General features: G+C 45.3%; 1 protein-coding gene across 2 annotated transcripts in view; it reads right to left on the reverse strand.

The window, feature by feature from the left end:
• The window catches only part of SLC25A25 (solute carrier family 25 member 25), a 33,977-nt gene extending 16,217 nt beyond the window's left edge, over positions 1-17,760 (reverse strand). Inside the window, exon 1 of one of the 2 annotated variants that reach the window (XM_068552067.1) lies at positions 17,420-17,760. In XM_068552067.1, coding sequence (XP_068408168.1) covers positions 17,420-17,674 — 255 coding nt within the window. In that variant the 5' untranslated portion in view covers positions 17,675-17,760. Of the gene's footprint in view, positions 1-835; positions 1,451-17,419 lie in introns of those variants that run through there. The other variant, XM_068552068.1, reaches the window with a different exon arrangement.
• Positions 17,761-18,082: the final 322 nt, after the last annotated feature.

Here is an 18,082-nt window from a genome sequence, read left to right on the forward strand (position 1 = left end):
CATTAAAAACGGCTTTCTTAAGGGAAGGTGAGGGCAGTACATGGCAAAGTTCCAGGTAGACTGAAATGAAATCTCACCTCTACCCCTTCTTAACTGTTTAATCCCTGGCAAATTACTTAACCTTTCTGCACCTCAGTTTCCTCATCTGTGAAATGGGGGTGCTACCACTTACCCTGGTTCTTGTGAGCTTCAGATGACATAACCCACGCTCAGGGCACGAGATGGACAGAAGGCCCCGGCGCTCAGCAGACCCGCAGACCCGTGAGGAGCACCGGCCTCCGTGCACTGAGACTCCAGCCTCCACTCTGCCTCATCGCTCCCTTTCTCCCAGAAAGAAAGGCAAGATGGGTCCCCTGCCTACCAAGGCAGAGGGTCTGACCTTTGGGATGCAGGGCAGGCTGGTCCTCCCCAGCTCCCGGCAGCTGGGTTCACCTTTGAAGGTTTGCTCTGTTGCCCGCTGAGCTCTGTCCTCCCTGTGCTGTTTAAACAGGCTAAGACCTAAGACACGGTGTAACTGGTTGTCCCTGCCTTTCAAATGGCTTTCTGGGGCCAAAGAGACAAATCCTAAGGTAAATCTTCCATTGCATTCAACCTTCCTTCTTCAAATGGCCGCACTGAAGTGGTCACAATAGGGTAATAAAGCTTTTGTAGTGGCCACAGAAAGATTCTGGACTGGAGTTGGGCTTCTTCATTCTCTAACACTTCTCCCCAGGCCCCCGGTACCAAACGGATTCATTCATAAGTCCTCTCTTCCTCCCCCACACTCCAGCTTTTTCCAGGAAAATGATCCTAGGCTAGCCCCTAACCTAGGAGGTCCTCTCGACGTTGCCATTACCTTTGGAAACTGCTCTGCGGGTCCGACCACCAGCAAGATGGTGGGTCTCTTTTCCGTGGCCTCAGCCCTTCCGTCCTGTTTCCCCAAAAAGCTTGGCATCTGGGCTCCCCGCGCCGGAGCCGGGGTGCCTCTGACTTCATTCCCGCTCCCCTCTCTGGAGCCTTGGCACCTGGCCCTGGGGAAGAAGCTAGACAGAAAATGCCACAGCATCTGCAACATCACGGCTTCCTCCCCACGTCGCCGACGGTGACCGTTCACTTTTGAGGAGGGATGTGACCACAATACCAAGGGTCTCTGGCTACACAGCTGCTTGGAAGACTAGCCTGGGGAGTTGTAAGGCTGGCAGCTCTGTATGCAGTGGCTGTTTCCTGCCTTCTCAAATTTGCTAGCGCTGCTGTCGTGCCTGGCCTGAGAAGCAGCTCACTCTGAAAGCCCCGCCGGGTTGCTGACAACGAGAGAGCAGCTGGAGCTTCTTCAATAAAAACTCACTTTTGCAGGTGGACGGTGATCAAATGCTTGGCTTTTTGAAAAAAGGAAAAAGCGATAGCCCAACAGACCTCTCCCGGAAGCAGAAGCAACTTCGAGCTCCCAATTATTCCGCTGTCCTCGCTCAACTAATGATCATCACGCAAGTGAGGAGCCGAGCATCCAGCCTGCGTTCTCACTGCAGCAGGGCGCGGCCAATCACCTCTGCCGACACTACCGAGTTCATTATCCCCACCAGCAACATCCCTCCAATCACAGCCGGCCGATTCCCTGCATGCAGCCGGCAGTTCTGCAGGGAGGTGCCCGCGGTAACCTCCAGAGGAGCTTCCAGTCTCACAGAATCCACCTTGAGCTGGCTGGTCCTCAAGAGTCCAACTTCCTTCTCTCCACCTGGCTGTTTCCGGGATGACATTCCCCATCAAGTTTAGCACAATCAAGAGATCCTGGCAACACTTCCTAAGACATCTAGCAACACTTTCCCTTGTTCCATTATCCCATTCTCTGCAACTGTGTGTAACACAATGCACACCATATCACAGCCACTTCGCTGTGTCTCGCTCTACAAGATGAACTTCCTGGGGACAGGGACCAAGTCACAGATCCTTCTACCCCTAGTACCCAGAACCAGGCACAGATGAAGTCTGTGGACTGAAATGAGTAAATGATCATGAATAAAAGGGAATTAATCTTTGGTCATTTGTTTCTTTTTTTTTTTTAAGGAATTCCTTTATTTTTATTATTTACTTATTTATTTATTTATTTTTGGCTGTGTTGGGGTCTTCGTTTCTGTGTGAGGGCCTTCTCTAGTTGCGGCAAGCGGGGGCCACTCTTCATCGCGGTGCGCGGGCCACTCATTATTGCGGCCTCTCTTGTTGCAGAGCACAGGCTCCAGACGCGCAGGCTCAGCAGTTGTGGCTCACGGGCCCAGTTGCTCCGCGGCATGTGGGATCTTCCCAGACCAGGGCTCGAACCCGTGTTCCCTGCATTGGCAGGCAGATTCTCAACCACTGCGCCACCAGGGAAGCCCCCTGGTCATTTGTTTCTTAACTTACTGGAAGACAAATGCAGTGCTGGGTCATCCCTCACAAAGGTAACCCTTTGATATGGTGTTCACAACCATTATTTTAAAAACAAACACAGCATGAAAAAAGTTTAATAGACTGTGTTGGGGAGGGTATGGAGAAACATATACCCTCATACGCTGCTATGAGAGTGTAAATCAGTATAATCTCTCTGGAGAGCAATTTAGTCACAGCTACCAACATATCAAAAGCACAAACGCTCTGACACAGCAATTCCGCTTTTAGTGATTTATCCTGCAGATATATTTGCACGTGTGGGAAATCACATATACATATGTGATATATATGGGATACATACGTGTGATAAAATATAAGGATATTTTTTGCAGCCTGATTTACAATAGCACAGGTTTGGAAACAATGTAAAGTTCTTTAGAAGGGGAGTAGGTCGTAAATTAATGCACAACCACAATGGAGCCCTAGGCAGCTGTCAAAAAGAGTAAGGCAGCTCTACACCTACTATTATGGAATGACTTGAAAATATCTTGTTAGATGAAAAGAGCAAGGTGCAGAGGAAAGGGGATAGTTTGCTGCCATCTATTTCTAAGCTTGTGTACGTGAAGAATCTCTCTGGAAAGACAAACTAAAATTGAAGAGACGATTTGGGGTGGGGTGGGGGTGGGGAACTTGGGGGTTTGAAGGAAGAAAGATAGATGGGAGGTTTATTTTCATTGAATATCCTCTTATATCTGGTGAAACCAAATCATGAGCATGTATGACCAGGCACACATGTGTGCATAAATACAACCGTTATTTAAAAAGAAAACACAACAAGGGAAAGCAAGACAGCATGCTTGTTTGAAAGCTGAGGAGCCTGCATCAGTTGCCCTCTCACTGGATATACAGAACAACTTTACCTGGAAGCAGTTTCGTGTGTTGATTAAGTGTCTAGTCTTCGGAGCCAGACCCCAGGTTCAATCCTGGCCATCACTTACTGGCTGTGTGATCTTGGTCAAGTTACTTTACCTCTCTGTGCTTTAATAGCCTCATGTGCAAAATGGGGATAGTAACAGAACCGTATCATTACTTCACAGAGTCGGTTAAAGACTACATGAAATAATGTACAAAGCTCTTAGAACAGTACATATTAGCTATTTTATCTAGAAAATGATTGTGAGGGACTTCCCTGGTGATCCAGTGGTTAAAACTCCATGCTTCCACTGCAAGGAGCATGGGTTTGATGCCTGGTGGGGAAACCAAGATCCCACATGCTGTGCGGTGCAGAAAAAAAAAAAAAGAAAGAAAAAGAAAAGAAAATGATTGTGAGTTCAGGGTCTTCCCTGGTGGCACGGTGGTTAAGAATCCACCTGCCAATGTAGGGGACATGGGTGCAAGCCCTGGTCCAGGAAGATCCCACATGCCACGGAGCAACTAAGCCAGTGTGCCACAACTACTGAGCCTGTGTGCCACAACTACTGAAGCCTGGGCGCCTAAAGCCCGTGCTCCACAACAAGAGAAGCCACTGCAATGAGAAGCCCGCACACTGCAACGAAGAGTAGCCTCTGCTTGTAGCAACTAGAGAAAGCCCACACGCAGCAACAAAGACCCAATGCAGCCATGAATGAATGAATGAATAAATAAATAAATAGAAAATGATTGTGAGTTCATAGAAATAAATAGTTTTAATACTAAAGAAGAGCCAGTCCAGAGCAAAAATCCCTATATAAATAAGTAATCCTTTAGTGAAAATTAATCCTTTTTTAGGCACTGAAAATCTGGTGAGTTGGGGGAGATGGTGATGTTTTAGGCCCCCATCTACAAACGTGAGATAAACCCCTTATTGAGTAGGTTACTGGCTTTTCATTTAATGGACTACTCTGTACCATGGAACTGAGTTATGAACTCAGGGGGGGGTTCTAGCCAAGATGGAGTAACAGGAACCAATTCACCTTCCTGCCTGTAACAACTTAAATTTCTGAAAAAACAAATTAAATTTCTGAAACCCAGTGATAAAAAGGAAAATCTTAAAAGCACCTTAAGAAAAAGACCCATTACTGACAGAAGAACAAAAAGAATGACAGGGGGCTTTCTATCAGAACCTGTTAATCCAGAATTTTATACTTAGAAAAATACCTTCCAAAAGGAAGGCAAAATATATGAGAATGGTTTTCAAGACACTGGACATTAGGCAACAAAGGGCAGTGATTCCTGAGATTTCTAAACATATGAGCCCCTCAACTGCCCAGGCTTCCTGCCTGGAGTTTCCAGGCTATGGTGCAGAGAGTGGGTACCCAGCAGAGCCCAGTAGTCTCCCTATGTTGAAGAGAAGGAGCTGGGAGGCCAGGACAGCTAGAGTTTGCAGGACAGAGTACCAGAGAAGACGGAGCTACACAGAGAGCAAGCTCTGGAGCTCTGCTGAGGCCCCCAAAAATCAGAGCAAGTGAGTATGAGGAAAACTGCCTGTGGGTGGGGAAGGAACCCGCCAAAGGCATCACAGGGCTAAGAATAGTTCCTGTTCCCACCAGCTGGAGTGGAAAACCTCATAATATAGGAACGCTCCTCAGAGGGTTTTGCCTCAATAGTGGGGCAAAACTGGCCCTAGACTAAATGCTGTCCTTGCCTGACTAACAAACCTTTAAAAAGCAGGCTCAGAAAGGGTCAAACTGTTTCCAAATAACCGCATCCCAGAATAAAGCTCAAGAATATTTATAGTAATACAAAGATATCCAAGCTAAAAATCCCATAAAAAATTAACAGCCTAATGCAAAGAAGCAGGAAAACATGACCCATGATGAGAAGAGAAATCAGTCCATTGAAACTGATCCAGAAATCACATGTATGATAGAATTAGTACACAAGGATATTACTAGTCATAACTGTATCCTACATGCTCAAGAAATATCAAGAACGTTAAATAGAGACATTGCAGATACTCTAGAAGAAAACTACAATGTCTGAGACGAAAAACACACTGGATGGTTTTAATAGCAGATTAGACAATGCAGAAGAAAAGATTAATGAACTCGAAGACACAGCAATAGAAACTTTCCAAAATGAAACACAGAGAGAAAAAATAAAACAATACAAAAAAATGAAAAATGCATTAGTGAGCTGTGGGAGAACTACTAATAGACTAATATACGCCCAACTGAAGTTCATGGAGGTGGGGACAGAAAAAATATTTAAAGAAATAATGGCCAGATTTTTTCCAAATTTATTAAAACCTACAGATCCAAGAAGCTCAGCAAACCCCAAGCATAAAAAACATCAAAACAAAACAAAAAACTATACTCAGGCACATCACAGTTAAATTTCTGAAAACCAGTGATATAAAGGAAAATCTTAAAAACGCCTTGAGAAAAAGACCCATTACTAACAGAAGAACAAAAACAAGAATGACAGGGGGCTTTCCATCAGAAACTGTTAATCCAGAATTCTATACCTAGAAAAATACCTTCCAAAAGGAAGGCAAAATAAACACTTTTCAGACATACAAAAGCTGAAAGAATTTACCACCAGCAGATCTGCATTAAAAGAAATGTTAAAGGAGTCCTTCAGACAGAAGAAAAATGATAACCAGATGAAGAATGGAATGAAAGGAATGAAGAGCACTAGAAATGGTAATTGTGTGGGTAGATAGAAAGAACTTTTTTCTTATTTAAATCTCTTTCACAGATAAGTGACAGTTGGGACTTCCCGGGTGGTGCAGTGGTTAAGAATCCGCCTGCCAATGCAGGGGACATGAGTTTGATCCCTGGTCTGGGAAGGTCCCACATGCCATGGAGCAACTAAGCCCGTGAGCCGCAACTACTGAGCCTGCGCTCTAGAGCCTGTAAGCCACAACTACTGAGCCCACATGCCACAACTACTGAAGCCTGCATGCCTAGAGCCCGTGCTCTGCAACGAGAGAAGCTACCACAATGAGAAGCCCGTGCACCGCAACGAAGAGTAGCCCCCACTCGCCGCAACTAGAGAAAGCCCGCGCGCAGCAATGAAGACCCAACACAGCCAAAAATAAATAAATAAATAAATTTTAAAAAGAGATGTGACAGTTTAAAGCAAAAATAAAACAATGTATTGTGGGTTTATAACATACGTAGAAGTAAAAATGTATGAGAACCATTGCACAAAGGCTGGGAGGAAAGAAATGAAAGCATACTGTTTAAGATTCTTAAACTACTTATAAAGTGGTATAATATCAGTTGAGGTAGGCTGTGATAAGTTAAAGATGTATACTATAATTCCGAAAGCTACCATTAAAGAGAGAGAGAGTTATAGCTAGTAAGCTAACAAAAGAGACAAAATGGAATGATAAATAATATTCAAGTGACCCAAAAGAAGGCAGAAAGAGAAAGGGAACACAGAACAGATGGCGCACATAGAAAACAAACAGTGAGAAGGCAGATTTACACCCAACCAAATCAATAACAACAGATGTAAATGGTTTAAACATCTCAATTCAAAGGTAGAGATTGTCAGGTTGGATAAGAAAAGCAAGATCTAGCTATACGTTGTCTATAAGAAACACACTTTAAATATAAAGATACAAGTGGGTTAAAAGTAAAAGAATGGACATAACAATCCTAAATGTTTTTGGACCACATTACAGAGCTTCAAAATACTGGAAGCAAAACCCAACAGAACTGCAAGGAAAAGGAGACAAATCCACAATTATAGTCAGATCTTAACACCCTCATCTCAGTAAATGGTGGAACAAGTAGGCAGAAAATCAGTGAAGACATGGAAGACTGTAACGACACTAGCTATCTACCAACTTGACCTAACTGGTCTTTATAAAACACCTCACCGAACAAGACTAGAAAGCACATTCTTTTCAAGTACACACAGAACATATTCTGGCCCATAAAACAAGCCTCATTAAATTTAAAAGGATTCAACTTGTACATTTGTCAAAAAATGTTTTTTGACCACAGTGGAAATTAACCTAGAAATCAATGACAGAAAGGTATCTGGGAAATTCCTAAATATTTAGAGACGAAATAACACAATTCTAAATCATCCATGTGTCAAAGAAGAAATCAAAAGAGAAATTAGAAAGTATTTTGAATGGTGTGAAACCACAACACAGCAAAACTTGTGGGATGCAGCCAGAGCAGGACTTAGAAGGGAATACCTACATCAGAAAAGAGAGGTATCAAATCAATGACCTCAGTTTCCACCACAAGAAACCAGAAAAGAACAAATTAAACCCAAACTCAGCAGAAGAAAAGAAATAATAACTAGACGAGGAAGAGACCAGGCCTTATTTATCCTAAAATCTCCCTTGACCAGCACTTAAGACAGCGATCAATGAAAATCTGTTCAATTTGCATACTTTGCCAATATTTTTATTTTAAAGCACCTTTGATTTCCTTGTGGGTTAACGCAGTACATCTCTTTCCTTACACCACAGCATTGCCTAAACCACCAATATCTGGTAGAGATCATTAGTTTCTTTTGCTATTACTATAATACAACTCCACCTCACTTAACTTTCTTGGGTATGAGGGACCACCCATATCCAGAGACAGGGCTGGCAAGTATAACCCTCCAGTAACTGCAGATTTATAAACATCCACAGAACCTGGTTAAGCTGAGGGTAATCACCTGCAGAAGCAACCCGCTCTTCCAAGAATCTAGAAAATAGAGACTTGGGGATAAAACTGTGTCACAGGATCTCCCGTACTTTTCAGAGAAAACAAATTCTAATGGAATGAACCCCCGGCGGGAACCCATTCCAAATTATCCTGATGAATTGCCCAGGGTATAAAAGCCCCTGGGACATCACACAGAAGGACAACTGGAGAGTCCCGAGGGCATCTTATAACAGGGCAGAGAGCTCTCCCCATGTCCGTTGTTTACAAGTTTCACTACCTACTACCCATCTATCTATCTTAGAATTACAATTAGCATTCAGAAGAGATGTTGTCAAAGGGAAGACCACTAAGACTTTCTTTTTTAACTGAAAAATGAAGTCAGATTTTATTTGACAGAGAGCCAAATGGATTTGATTTGAAAATGAAGACTGGCTTGGCCAATAGGTTATATGGAAGGCATTTTCCATAAATTGCATGAGTCAAATCTGCAAAACTCTAAGGTTTCGATCAAAACCAAAACCAACAAACTAAAACATTTAAGGCAGATACACAGTATGCCAGAAATTATATCCTCTGAAGCTATTAAACTTATGACAAAAATTTTTAGATGTCAACTTAACGTGCAACGGGGTACACTGTTTTTTAAAATCCTTTTCGGGGACTTCCCTGATGGTTCAGTGGTTGAGAAACTGCCTTCCAACGCAGGGGACACGTGTCCGATCCCTGGTCGGGGAACTAAGATCCCACATGCTGTGGGGCAACTAAGCCCGCGCGCCGCAACAAAGATCCTGTGTGCCGCAACGAACACCCGAAGCAGCCAAATAAATAAATAAATAAATATTTAAAAAAAAAAAAAAAAAGCATGAAAGAAAAAAATAAAATCCTTTCCGGATGGTACAGGAGCAAAAGAGTTTGAAGGATATCTTTATACGTTGGTAGTAACGATTTGTTATTTCAAAGGCACCACTGTGGCAGCTGACTATCCTCTGAAATGAGTCAACTGGAGAATTTAAACACTTAGATCCTGGGTGCTGTCCTGTGCCGTCCCATGGCAGCAGGGGTTTCAGGATGTCAGGCAGGACTATTAAACAGCCTCATGCCCTCGACTCAGCCCACAATTAGACAATGAAGAGGAACCAGGCACCAGCCTCATTTGGCACTGAAGACGACAAAACTGCAGTAATGAAAAAGGTGAAATCCCCTAATCTATTTCCATTTTAGGAAGTAAACCCAGAAAATCTAGCTTTGGCCAAAACTCCCTGAAGGGGACTCCTGTGACTGTGGAAAAGAGAAGTGCCCCACAGAGAAAACAGTCTCTTGGACGCTTATTTATTCCTGGTGAAAAGCCAGTCTCCATTGAGGTCCCAAGTTCAAGATCAATGCCCGCTAACAAAGATGTCTTTTTCTTTTCTCTAAAAGAAAGTTAGGGGCTTCCCTGGTGGCGCAGGGGTTAAGAATCCGCCTGCCAATGCAGGGAACAGAGGTTCGAGCCCTGGCCTGGGAAGATCCCACATGCCACGGAGCAACTAAGCCCGTGAGCCACAGCTACTGAGCCTGTGCTCTAGAGCCCGCGAGCCACAACTACTGAAGCCTGCGTGCCACAACTACTGAAGCCCGTGCGCCTAGAGCCCGTGCTCTGCAACAAGAGAAGCCACTGCAATGAGAAGCCAACGCACCGCGACGAAGAGGAGCCCCCACTCGCCACAGCTAGAGAAAGCTCGCGTGCAGCAACGAAGACCAAAGGCAGCCCAAAATAATAAATAAATTAAATAAATAAATTTTAAAAAAATAAAAGAAAGTTAGGGGTGTACAAAATTAACCTGATTTTAAGTATAGGATTTTGAGATGTAGCACGTAAGTTAAAGATCTGTAGAAACAAGAGACCGCGTAGAAACACAGCATAATTTCTCTTCTTTTTCTGCTCTTATAGGAGCCTGATTCTCCTTTCAGATTAGATAGATGCCAAGGGGGGCAGGGGGAGAATATGGTATCGAGGCCGGCATGTAAACACCCAATCACCTTAAATGATCAGAATTTCCCAACCAACCCAAAATTGACCAGTGGGAGCCAAACCACTGGTACATGTTCAGCCTACTTGTGGCAGCCACGCTTTCCTTATTCGCTCTTTCTCTGCTCCCACGTGAAAAGGCAAACTAGCAGATTTTTTATTAAAGCAACACTAAATGTTTGTGGTTTCTTAAAGCTGATTTCAGGATCGCACTCTAAAACTGAGATCATCTGAATGAGTGAGAATGGAGCTGTCACCAGCTGCTTACTCTGTCTTGGGGGAGGACCTCAGAGAGAAGAGCCCAGACACAGGCATGAAGCCCACCGGATGGACAGCTGCCTTCAGCAAATATACATCAGAGCTGCTCAGGGTGTGAAGGGCAGCTGGGAGAATTCCGTGTAAGAATGACTGGTTTATATCGTCAGCACTTAGAAACAATTCAGAAAAGGCATTTTTTTAGCTGTAGATCTATTTACCAGATCCTATTTTTACTGCTTATATAGGTTAAAGAAGAGACTCTAGCAAAAAAAAAATACATCCAAGACATAAAGGAAAAAAGGAAAAAAGTTAACCACGTCCATAAATGCATCACTAAAGGCTTTTATAAGAATGTAATCTCTCCCTGTACTGCTTCTGTAAGACCCTGGACAAGTCATTTAATCAGAAGCAACGGTGGGGAAAGGCCAACAGAACAGGATGGTGAAGGTGGACACAGTAGCGGGTTGGTTTTAACCAACAGGACTCTTCAACTGTGTCATACCAAAGACAAGGATTCAACACTTTGTGCTTATTATGGGTGATCTAAACCATTCTCTGCCCTTTTTTCCCCCTTTTCTTCCATCACTGGCATTTCAATTTTTTTTTTTTTTTTTTTTTTTGCGAGTTTTCTCACACAATGGAGGTGGTTTTCCCTGTGTTTGGTAAGAAGAGTCACATCAGACTCCAGCCCAGGAGGAGGGAGGGCTGGAGGAAAGGAGGCACGAGGCCAGGGGTAGATGGAATGTGGAAAGCTTCACAAAGCAGCAGCAGAAACAGGGACAGCCACTGGCTCCAGTTTCCCCTGGACCCTGGGAAAATAAGCCATGACTCACCTCCTTTTCAAGCTTCCCGGCCAAGAGTTTAAAGCAGATAAGAAGCTCCTTCTGTCCTACCTTTGTAATTCATTTATTTTAAAGGAAGGCGCACTTTAAGACAACAAATTCTTTTTTTAGGTATTGTGTTGAGTCTTTTATAGCCCAGAACATACCTATCATTTCAGGCCCTGTTTCCTGAGCACCATGGGGGTCTTAAAACGCTCAGCTGGTGTCATGGCACAGATACTTCCTTGTCACAAACTGTGAAAATAAAGGTCTCAAAGTTTTTATATTATTATTATTATTTATTTTTATTTTTAATTTTTTTTGGCTGTGTTGGGGCTTCGTTGCTGTGCGCGGCCTTTTCTTTTTTTTGCGGTGAGCAGGGGCTACTCTTCGTTGCAGTGCATGGACTTCTCATTGTCGTGGCTTCTCTTGTTGTGCAGCACGGGCTCTAGGCACGCAGGCTTCAGTAATTGTGGCGCACGGGCTTAGTTGTTCCATGGCATGTGGGATCTTCCCGGGCCAGGGATCAAACCCATGTCCCCTGCATTGGCAGGTGGACTCTTAACCACTGCGCCACCAGGGAAGCCCAGGCCTCAAACTTTTAAGGATTAGTTAAGTACCTCCAGCCACGGAAGGAAGGAGGCAGCGTATGTTGAGCTAAATTGGGCAGAGTCCAAATCCTGGGTTCTGCCACTGCCTTTGCTTTCAACCAGCCTCAGGCCCACTTCTACACACTAACGAGGTGAGTGACATAATCTCCAAAGGTTTTAATTAATCTCTACTTGAAGCTTCCATTTTCACAACCTCAAAGTGAACTCCATATTTGAGAAAAGACCATCTATGGCTCATGAAACGGGCAACAGGCTGACAAAAGCGGTGCTCAAGGGGGCCCATTTCCATCCAGGGAAACATTTGGGCCAAAGACATCATTGGGTGTAGAGTGACATGACCACTTCTTAGAAATCTCCTGCCACTGGGGTTTCCTTTTCTTTTCTTTTTTTTTTTTCTGTTTTAATCTTCCTAAAAGCTATAGGGCCCAGGCTTTCCGCAGCCCTGTCAGCTGACAGGAGACTGTGCTCTCCCTGGGTGCTACACACCCTTTATTACTGACACACCCTTTATTACTGACACACCCTTTATTACCCACATCCCCCAGACCTTCTCCTTCTTTCTAGTCCACTTTTCACCTTAGCAACCTAAGAAAAAAATGTAGAGGATATGACCAACTGTGGGCATCTTATTTTCAGACTCGATGGGGGAAAAAGTCACTTTGCATTGAACCGTGTCCCAGGTTCTTTATGTACTTCTTCTAATTCAATCCCACAAAAACCCACTGAAGTAGGTATTCCTACCACCAGGATAAGGAGGCTGATAAGACTTGGAGAGGTTGGGTAACTTGCTCAAGGTCACACAGCTCGCAAGCAGCACAGACAATACTTGAACCCAGGTTTATACCACAAAGCCTGTACTGGGTTATTTAAAGAAGTCTTACTGAGATATAACTTGCATACCATACAAATCACCCATTTGAGTGTACAATTTGATGGCTTTTAGTATATTCATAGATACGTGCAACCACTACCATGGTCAATTTTAGACCATTTTCATCACCTCAAAAAGAACCCTTGGGCTTCCCTGGTGGCACAGTGGTTAAGAATCCGCCTGCCAATGCAGGGGACACGGGTTCGAGCCCTGGTCCGGGAAGATCCCACATGCCGCGGAGCAACTAAGCCTGTGCGCCACAACTACTGAAGCCCGCGTGCCTAGAGCCTGTGCTCCGCAACAAGAGAAGCCACCACGATGAGAAGCCCACGCACCGCAATGAAGGGCAGCCCCCCGCTCACCGCAACTAGAGAAAGCCCGCACGCAGTAACGAAGACCCAACACGGCCGAAAATAAATAAATAAAATAAATAAATTTAAAAAAAAAAAGAACCCCTCCCCAAAAAAAGAAACCCCAGACCAATTATTAGTTATCCCCTTCCTAGGTCTCCGTTCCCCTCTGCTCCCAGGCCAAGGCAACCATTAATCTACTTTCTGTCTCTACAGCTTTCCCTATTCTGAACTTTCATAGAAAATGGATCATGTAATATATACGGTCTTTTGTGACTGGCTTCCTACACTTCGTGTAATGTTTCCAGGGAAAATCTGTAGTCTTAACTCCAGGGCACACTGCCTCAGGGAAGGGACCATGGAGTGTGGACAGCATACCATGGAAGAAGTGCATGGTGAAATCTACCGCTTTGAGCAGCAGCAGAGATCACAGGAGGATAGCTGTTTTCAGATAAGACAGCTGTTCTCAAGGACCCTTGGATCACGTTTCTGGGCTGTTCCTGAAGGTACCCTTGGGGCAAATGGGTAGCAGATGCAAGCAGACGGACTTCAGTCTGATCTAAGAAAGAACTCACAAGGGCCCCGACTAGGTCCACAAAGGAATGGGCTGGGTGACCCTCTGTGAAGGATGCCACAGGAGGAATGCCTCCCACACTGGGTGGGAGGCTGGCCTATGATGGTCAGTGACCCGTCCGAGACTAAATTCTTCGGTTCTGCCAAATTCACACTGGTAGAAGAAATGGTTAACAAATGAAAAGTCTGCTCAGATTTAGTTTAATGAGACTAGTCCTCTCTGAGTACAGTTTTGTTCACTGAATTCATCCCGCGGCTGTGTACTCAGCTGGACTAGAAATGAATACCAGCAAAATATTTGTTCTTCTCATTCCCCCGTGGTTTCTGTGAGGCTTCAACAATTGATGGCTCTTTGAACATCAAAGGAATTCATCCACTGAAGGTCCAGACCAGGCCCACTCTGGTATATTCTTATTTATTACTCAGTCTTAGGATCAGGGTACTTGGCTCCACCTTTCCAGATATCAACTAATTTTTAAAAAAAATATTTATTAGTTATTTTGGTTGCACCGGGTCTTAGTTGCAGCACGCGGGATCCTCGTTGCGGCATGAGGGATTCTTAGTTGTGGCATGCAGACTTCTTAGTTGCAGTATGCGGGATCTTTCAGTTGCGGCATGCATGCGGGATCTAGTTCCCTAACCAGGGATCGAACCCGGGCCCCCTGCATTGGGAGTGTGGAGTCTTACCCACTGGACCACCAGGGAAGTCCAGATATCAACTAATTTTTTTAAAATATCCTCTAGTTGACTTGATGATAATTCCTCCAAGCCAGGAATTTTACAATACAACACAATCAGTTTAATATGTGAACTCCATCCAGTCTGCAAAGAGCATTTTTCTTTTTCTAATGTGTCATTCTATTATACCAAATTACGCCTGCCCCTTTTCTACGGAAAAGGCTCTTTTTCTGTAGACTGTCTTACCTAAGTCCAGCTACTTATGCAAATACCTGCCCCACAAATGGCCAAACACTGAAAAGGTATAGAGTTCAACAGTACTGTCTGATTAAGCAATACCAACTTGATATTAATGACCTTCCATTCGATTATTTCAGGTCAACAGAGACTGCCTCCTATACACTGCTCTGGTCAAGGAGAGAAGTAGGGCAGGGCAGATTCTCATTTTTGACAGGATAATCTCTGGATAATCCTGAAACCTATTTTGGGAATAACTGATGTGGTTCTAAAAGGATTGCTCCTCAAGTTCTCCCCAAAGCCCAGTTTGTGAGGCTCAAACTAGATGGCGCATATGCAACCTCAACCCCTCCATCTTCTAGAATCCTCACCTGCATCAAACACCAGCCCCTTAGGAGAGCCCCACAAGCCTCAGCTGAAGGAACAACTGCCGACATGTAACACAGCTTGTGTTCTTTCCCTAATTGGCTGCCTGAGTTCTAACCTATGTTTTAAATTTGTTTTCAGACAGAGATTTTGTTTGGTCACATGAAAATGCCTTAAGTAGGCAATGCTATAATTAGCTCTAGCTGAAGTCTCATCTCCTAAAGTTGCTACTGTTGTCATCATCTTTTTTCTGTCCTTAATAAACTCTTCCCTTCTTTTGTCCCAGGACAGGCTTCTTGCTCACATGCCCTTTACAAAGAAAATTTCTCTGGCTGGCTGCCATTGGTTTCTCTGCCCACTGCCATTTTAAGTAAATTTTTCTCGACTGTCCCAATTTCTTCTGAAACAAAGGCAGATGCCAAAAATCGCTGGTTCTTTTCTAAAGAAAACTTGACCCAGTGGTGGTTAGCTAGTGGGAGGCTTTGTGTAGTCACAAGGCCTTGGTTCACCCATCACCCACTGATAAGCCCGCACAGCTGATCCCTGTGCAAACCCTAGCTCCTCAGACTGGTCCTGTGGGTTACGTGAAGCAGCTACCGAAGTTTGATGTTGTGTTTTCCAATGCCTATTCCCATGGCAGATAACCCATTTTGAACTGAAGGGCCCCCAAATTCTCTTTTGCCTTTGCTACTTCTGCAAAACTGCAGCACTACTTTTTCTGCATGTAGCTAATACTGATACTATGGCAACAGGAAGTGGTATGGGGTTCATGAGGCAGGGTGTCTTCCTGTTGCCCAGCTATTCACAAAAAGGCAGGTTCTCTCTCTAATACTTAAACCATTCGCCACAGACTAGCCTGTGCTCCGCCACAGGTAATAAAACAAATAAAATGGATCATTCCCAATCTCTCAAAGCCGTATAATTTCACATTCATAAGCTGAAAGTAGAAGTAGTCCACACTAAAGCCATACACTGAAAGGATGAAAAAGAATTGTTTCAGATGATAGAACTTAAGTCACAGAGTTAATGATTTTAGAGCTAATGTGACCCTGACGGGCTAGGCTCCCTTTGGTTAATCTAAAAGGTTTCCTTTCAATACTGGAAAGAAAAATGATCACTTTCTCCTCATTTGCCCTTAGAAATTTACTGCCCAAAAAATGGATTAGGATCAATATCAGATGTGCCATGAACTGAAAAAACACTGTGACTCCAGGTGAGGCACAAAGCATGGTATAAACACTGAATACACCCCTGTAGCCAAGAGCCCTCGATGCGCCTGGTGGCATATGCCAGGTGGGTAGGTTCATAAAAGCAGAAACTCCTAGGCCCACACCTCCCTAAGCCCATAAGACACAGACCCTCTGAGTTTAGCCATCCTATCTTCCCAAGTGACTTATTCATCAGTTACGGACTGGAAAATATCCAGCTCACAACACCATTTTGTGTAAAACTCACTTGAAAAGATTTAAAAAAAAACTTGTCTCTAAGCCTGTTGGACTTAACCCAATGATTCTACCTTGCCCAGTGTTAACCTTGGTCTTCCTAGGCTTATCCTAAGTAGGTTAAATAGCTTGGATGTTGATCCAAGATATTCTGGACATGAGTTAAAAATTTTATGTACACCTACCCAACAAACTAATCGGTTTAACTCACTGCCGTTTTACCAAAAATTTTTTTCACACTTAGCTATGAGATTCTGTAACTGTGGTATGTACAAATGGACCAAAGGAACTAACTTAGAAGAGAAACAATTTACTTAAAATACTCAGTAGTCTTCCTCCAGGTTATAAATCAGGCTAAGCCACAATAAATAAAATACTTGGAAAAGGTCAGCTACAGCTACAAAGTCAGATAGGAAAACATACCATGAGAGACAGAAAGGGAAGAAACAGCCTCTGCTTGAGGTTTTTATACACAAAGGACAGCACATCTCTGTCCCCTCTTCCCCCTTGGCCAGGTGCCCACTCCAGGACAAGGGGAACAAAATCCCCTCCTAGGTGGGCCACACTTTCACTTTTACAAAGAATTTCCCCCTAGATTCTTTCATTCTAATCTGCAACCCTGTAAGAGATCACGATCCCATTTTCTGGATAGGCATGTCAATGGGGATGAGTCTAACCCATGAGAACTGTCAGTTCTCACCACCCACATGTCATGATCTGCCTGAAACCTCAGTTCCCATTTCTTCCAACTCCCACATGCTTCTGAGAGGAACCAGATCAGGGCCCACCACTGGCATGGAAACGAGAGGGGAGGGAGGGGTGCTCCTGGAGGAGGATGGATGAAACCATTAATGATGGGTAGAGGGGAGCATCAAAGCTTAGTCCTGAGGTCAGAAGGTGACATAAGCCGGACTCTTGAGACTTGGCCTTCTACTTTGGGGAAAGCCCCAGCAAAAAGGGGCTTTTCTATCATCAGAATGCCCAGCAGGTGCCCACCTGTACCCAGGGAGAGCCTTTCCTCCTGGCCCAAGCGCCCACAGAGGCCAAGAAGGAGCTCTACTCCCCACAGGGCATAAATGGGGTGTCCGTCTGTCACTCAGGAGGTCCCAGCCAGTCCGAGAGGCCGTCCACCAAGCCTGCCAAGCTCCAAGGTACTGCCAAAGAAGCCGGTCGTGCAGACCAGGCCTGTCACCTGGACCTCCCGGAGGTGCGGGGGCGCGAAGGGGTCCCCTCCCCGCCCATGCGGACGGTGCGTGTTGCCCACCTGGAGCTCGCCCTCTGTGCGGTGCAGTCCCAGGCGCCGAAGTCCCACGGCCAGGTCGTTGACACACAGGCCGCCGTCGCGGTTGACGTCGAGAGTCTGGAAAAGGCTCCAAAGGCGCAGCCGGTGGTCCGGGCCCCCGCAGACGGCGCCGCCGCAAGGGTCCACGGACGCCGGCGATGAGGCGGACGACGAGGCGGTGGCGGCGGCGTCCGGCGGCGGGGAAGCCACGCAGCGGCACAACACACTGCTCACCATCGGGCGTGAGGCAGGGGTGACGGGCCGGCGGGGAGAGCACGGAAGACACGCCAGTGTCCTCAGTCCACTAGCGCGGGCTCCGAAGTGCCGGCAAGCTGGCGGGACGGTCAGCTTCCGGGAGCCCCGCCCCGCCGCGCGCCGCCTGGATGGCCGCGCCCCCAGGCACGACGCCGACCAGTCACAGACCCGGAGAGCCACCCGGAGGGGCGGAACCTTCCACCGAGGACTGCCCACGCAGCCCTTAACTACCCGAATCAATGGAGAGGGCGGGGCGATCCCGGCTCAGCCTGCGGCCATTCAAACTGAGGGAGGCGGGGATTGGCTGAGCCGGGCCGGAGAGAGGAAATTACGGTGCGATAGGCAGAAGTCATGTGATTGGCAGGCGGAAGGCCCCGTGTCCTATTTCCA

Source organism: Eschrichtius robustus, chromosome 10 (genome assembly GCF_028021215.1).
Source record: "Eschrichtius robustus isolate mEscRob2 chromosome 10, mEscRob2.pri, whole genome shotgun sequence".
Lineage (NCBI taxonomy): Eukaryota > Metazoa > Chordata > Mammalia > Artiodactyla > Eschrichtiidae > Eschrichtius > Eschrichtius robustus.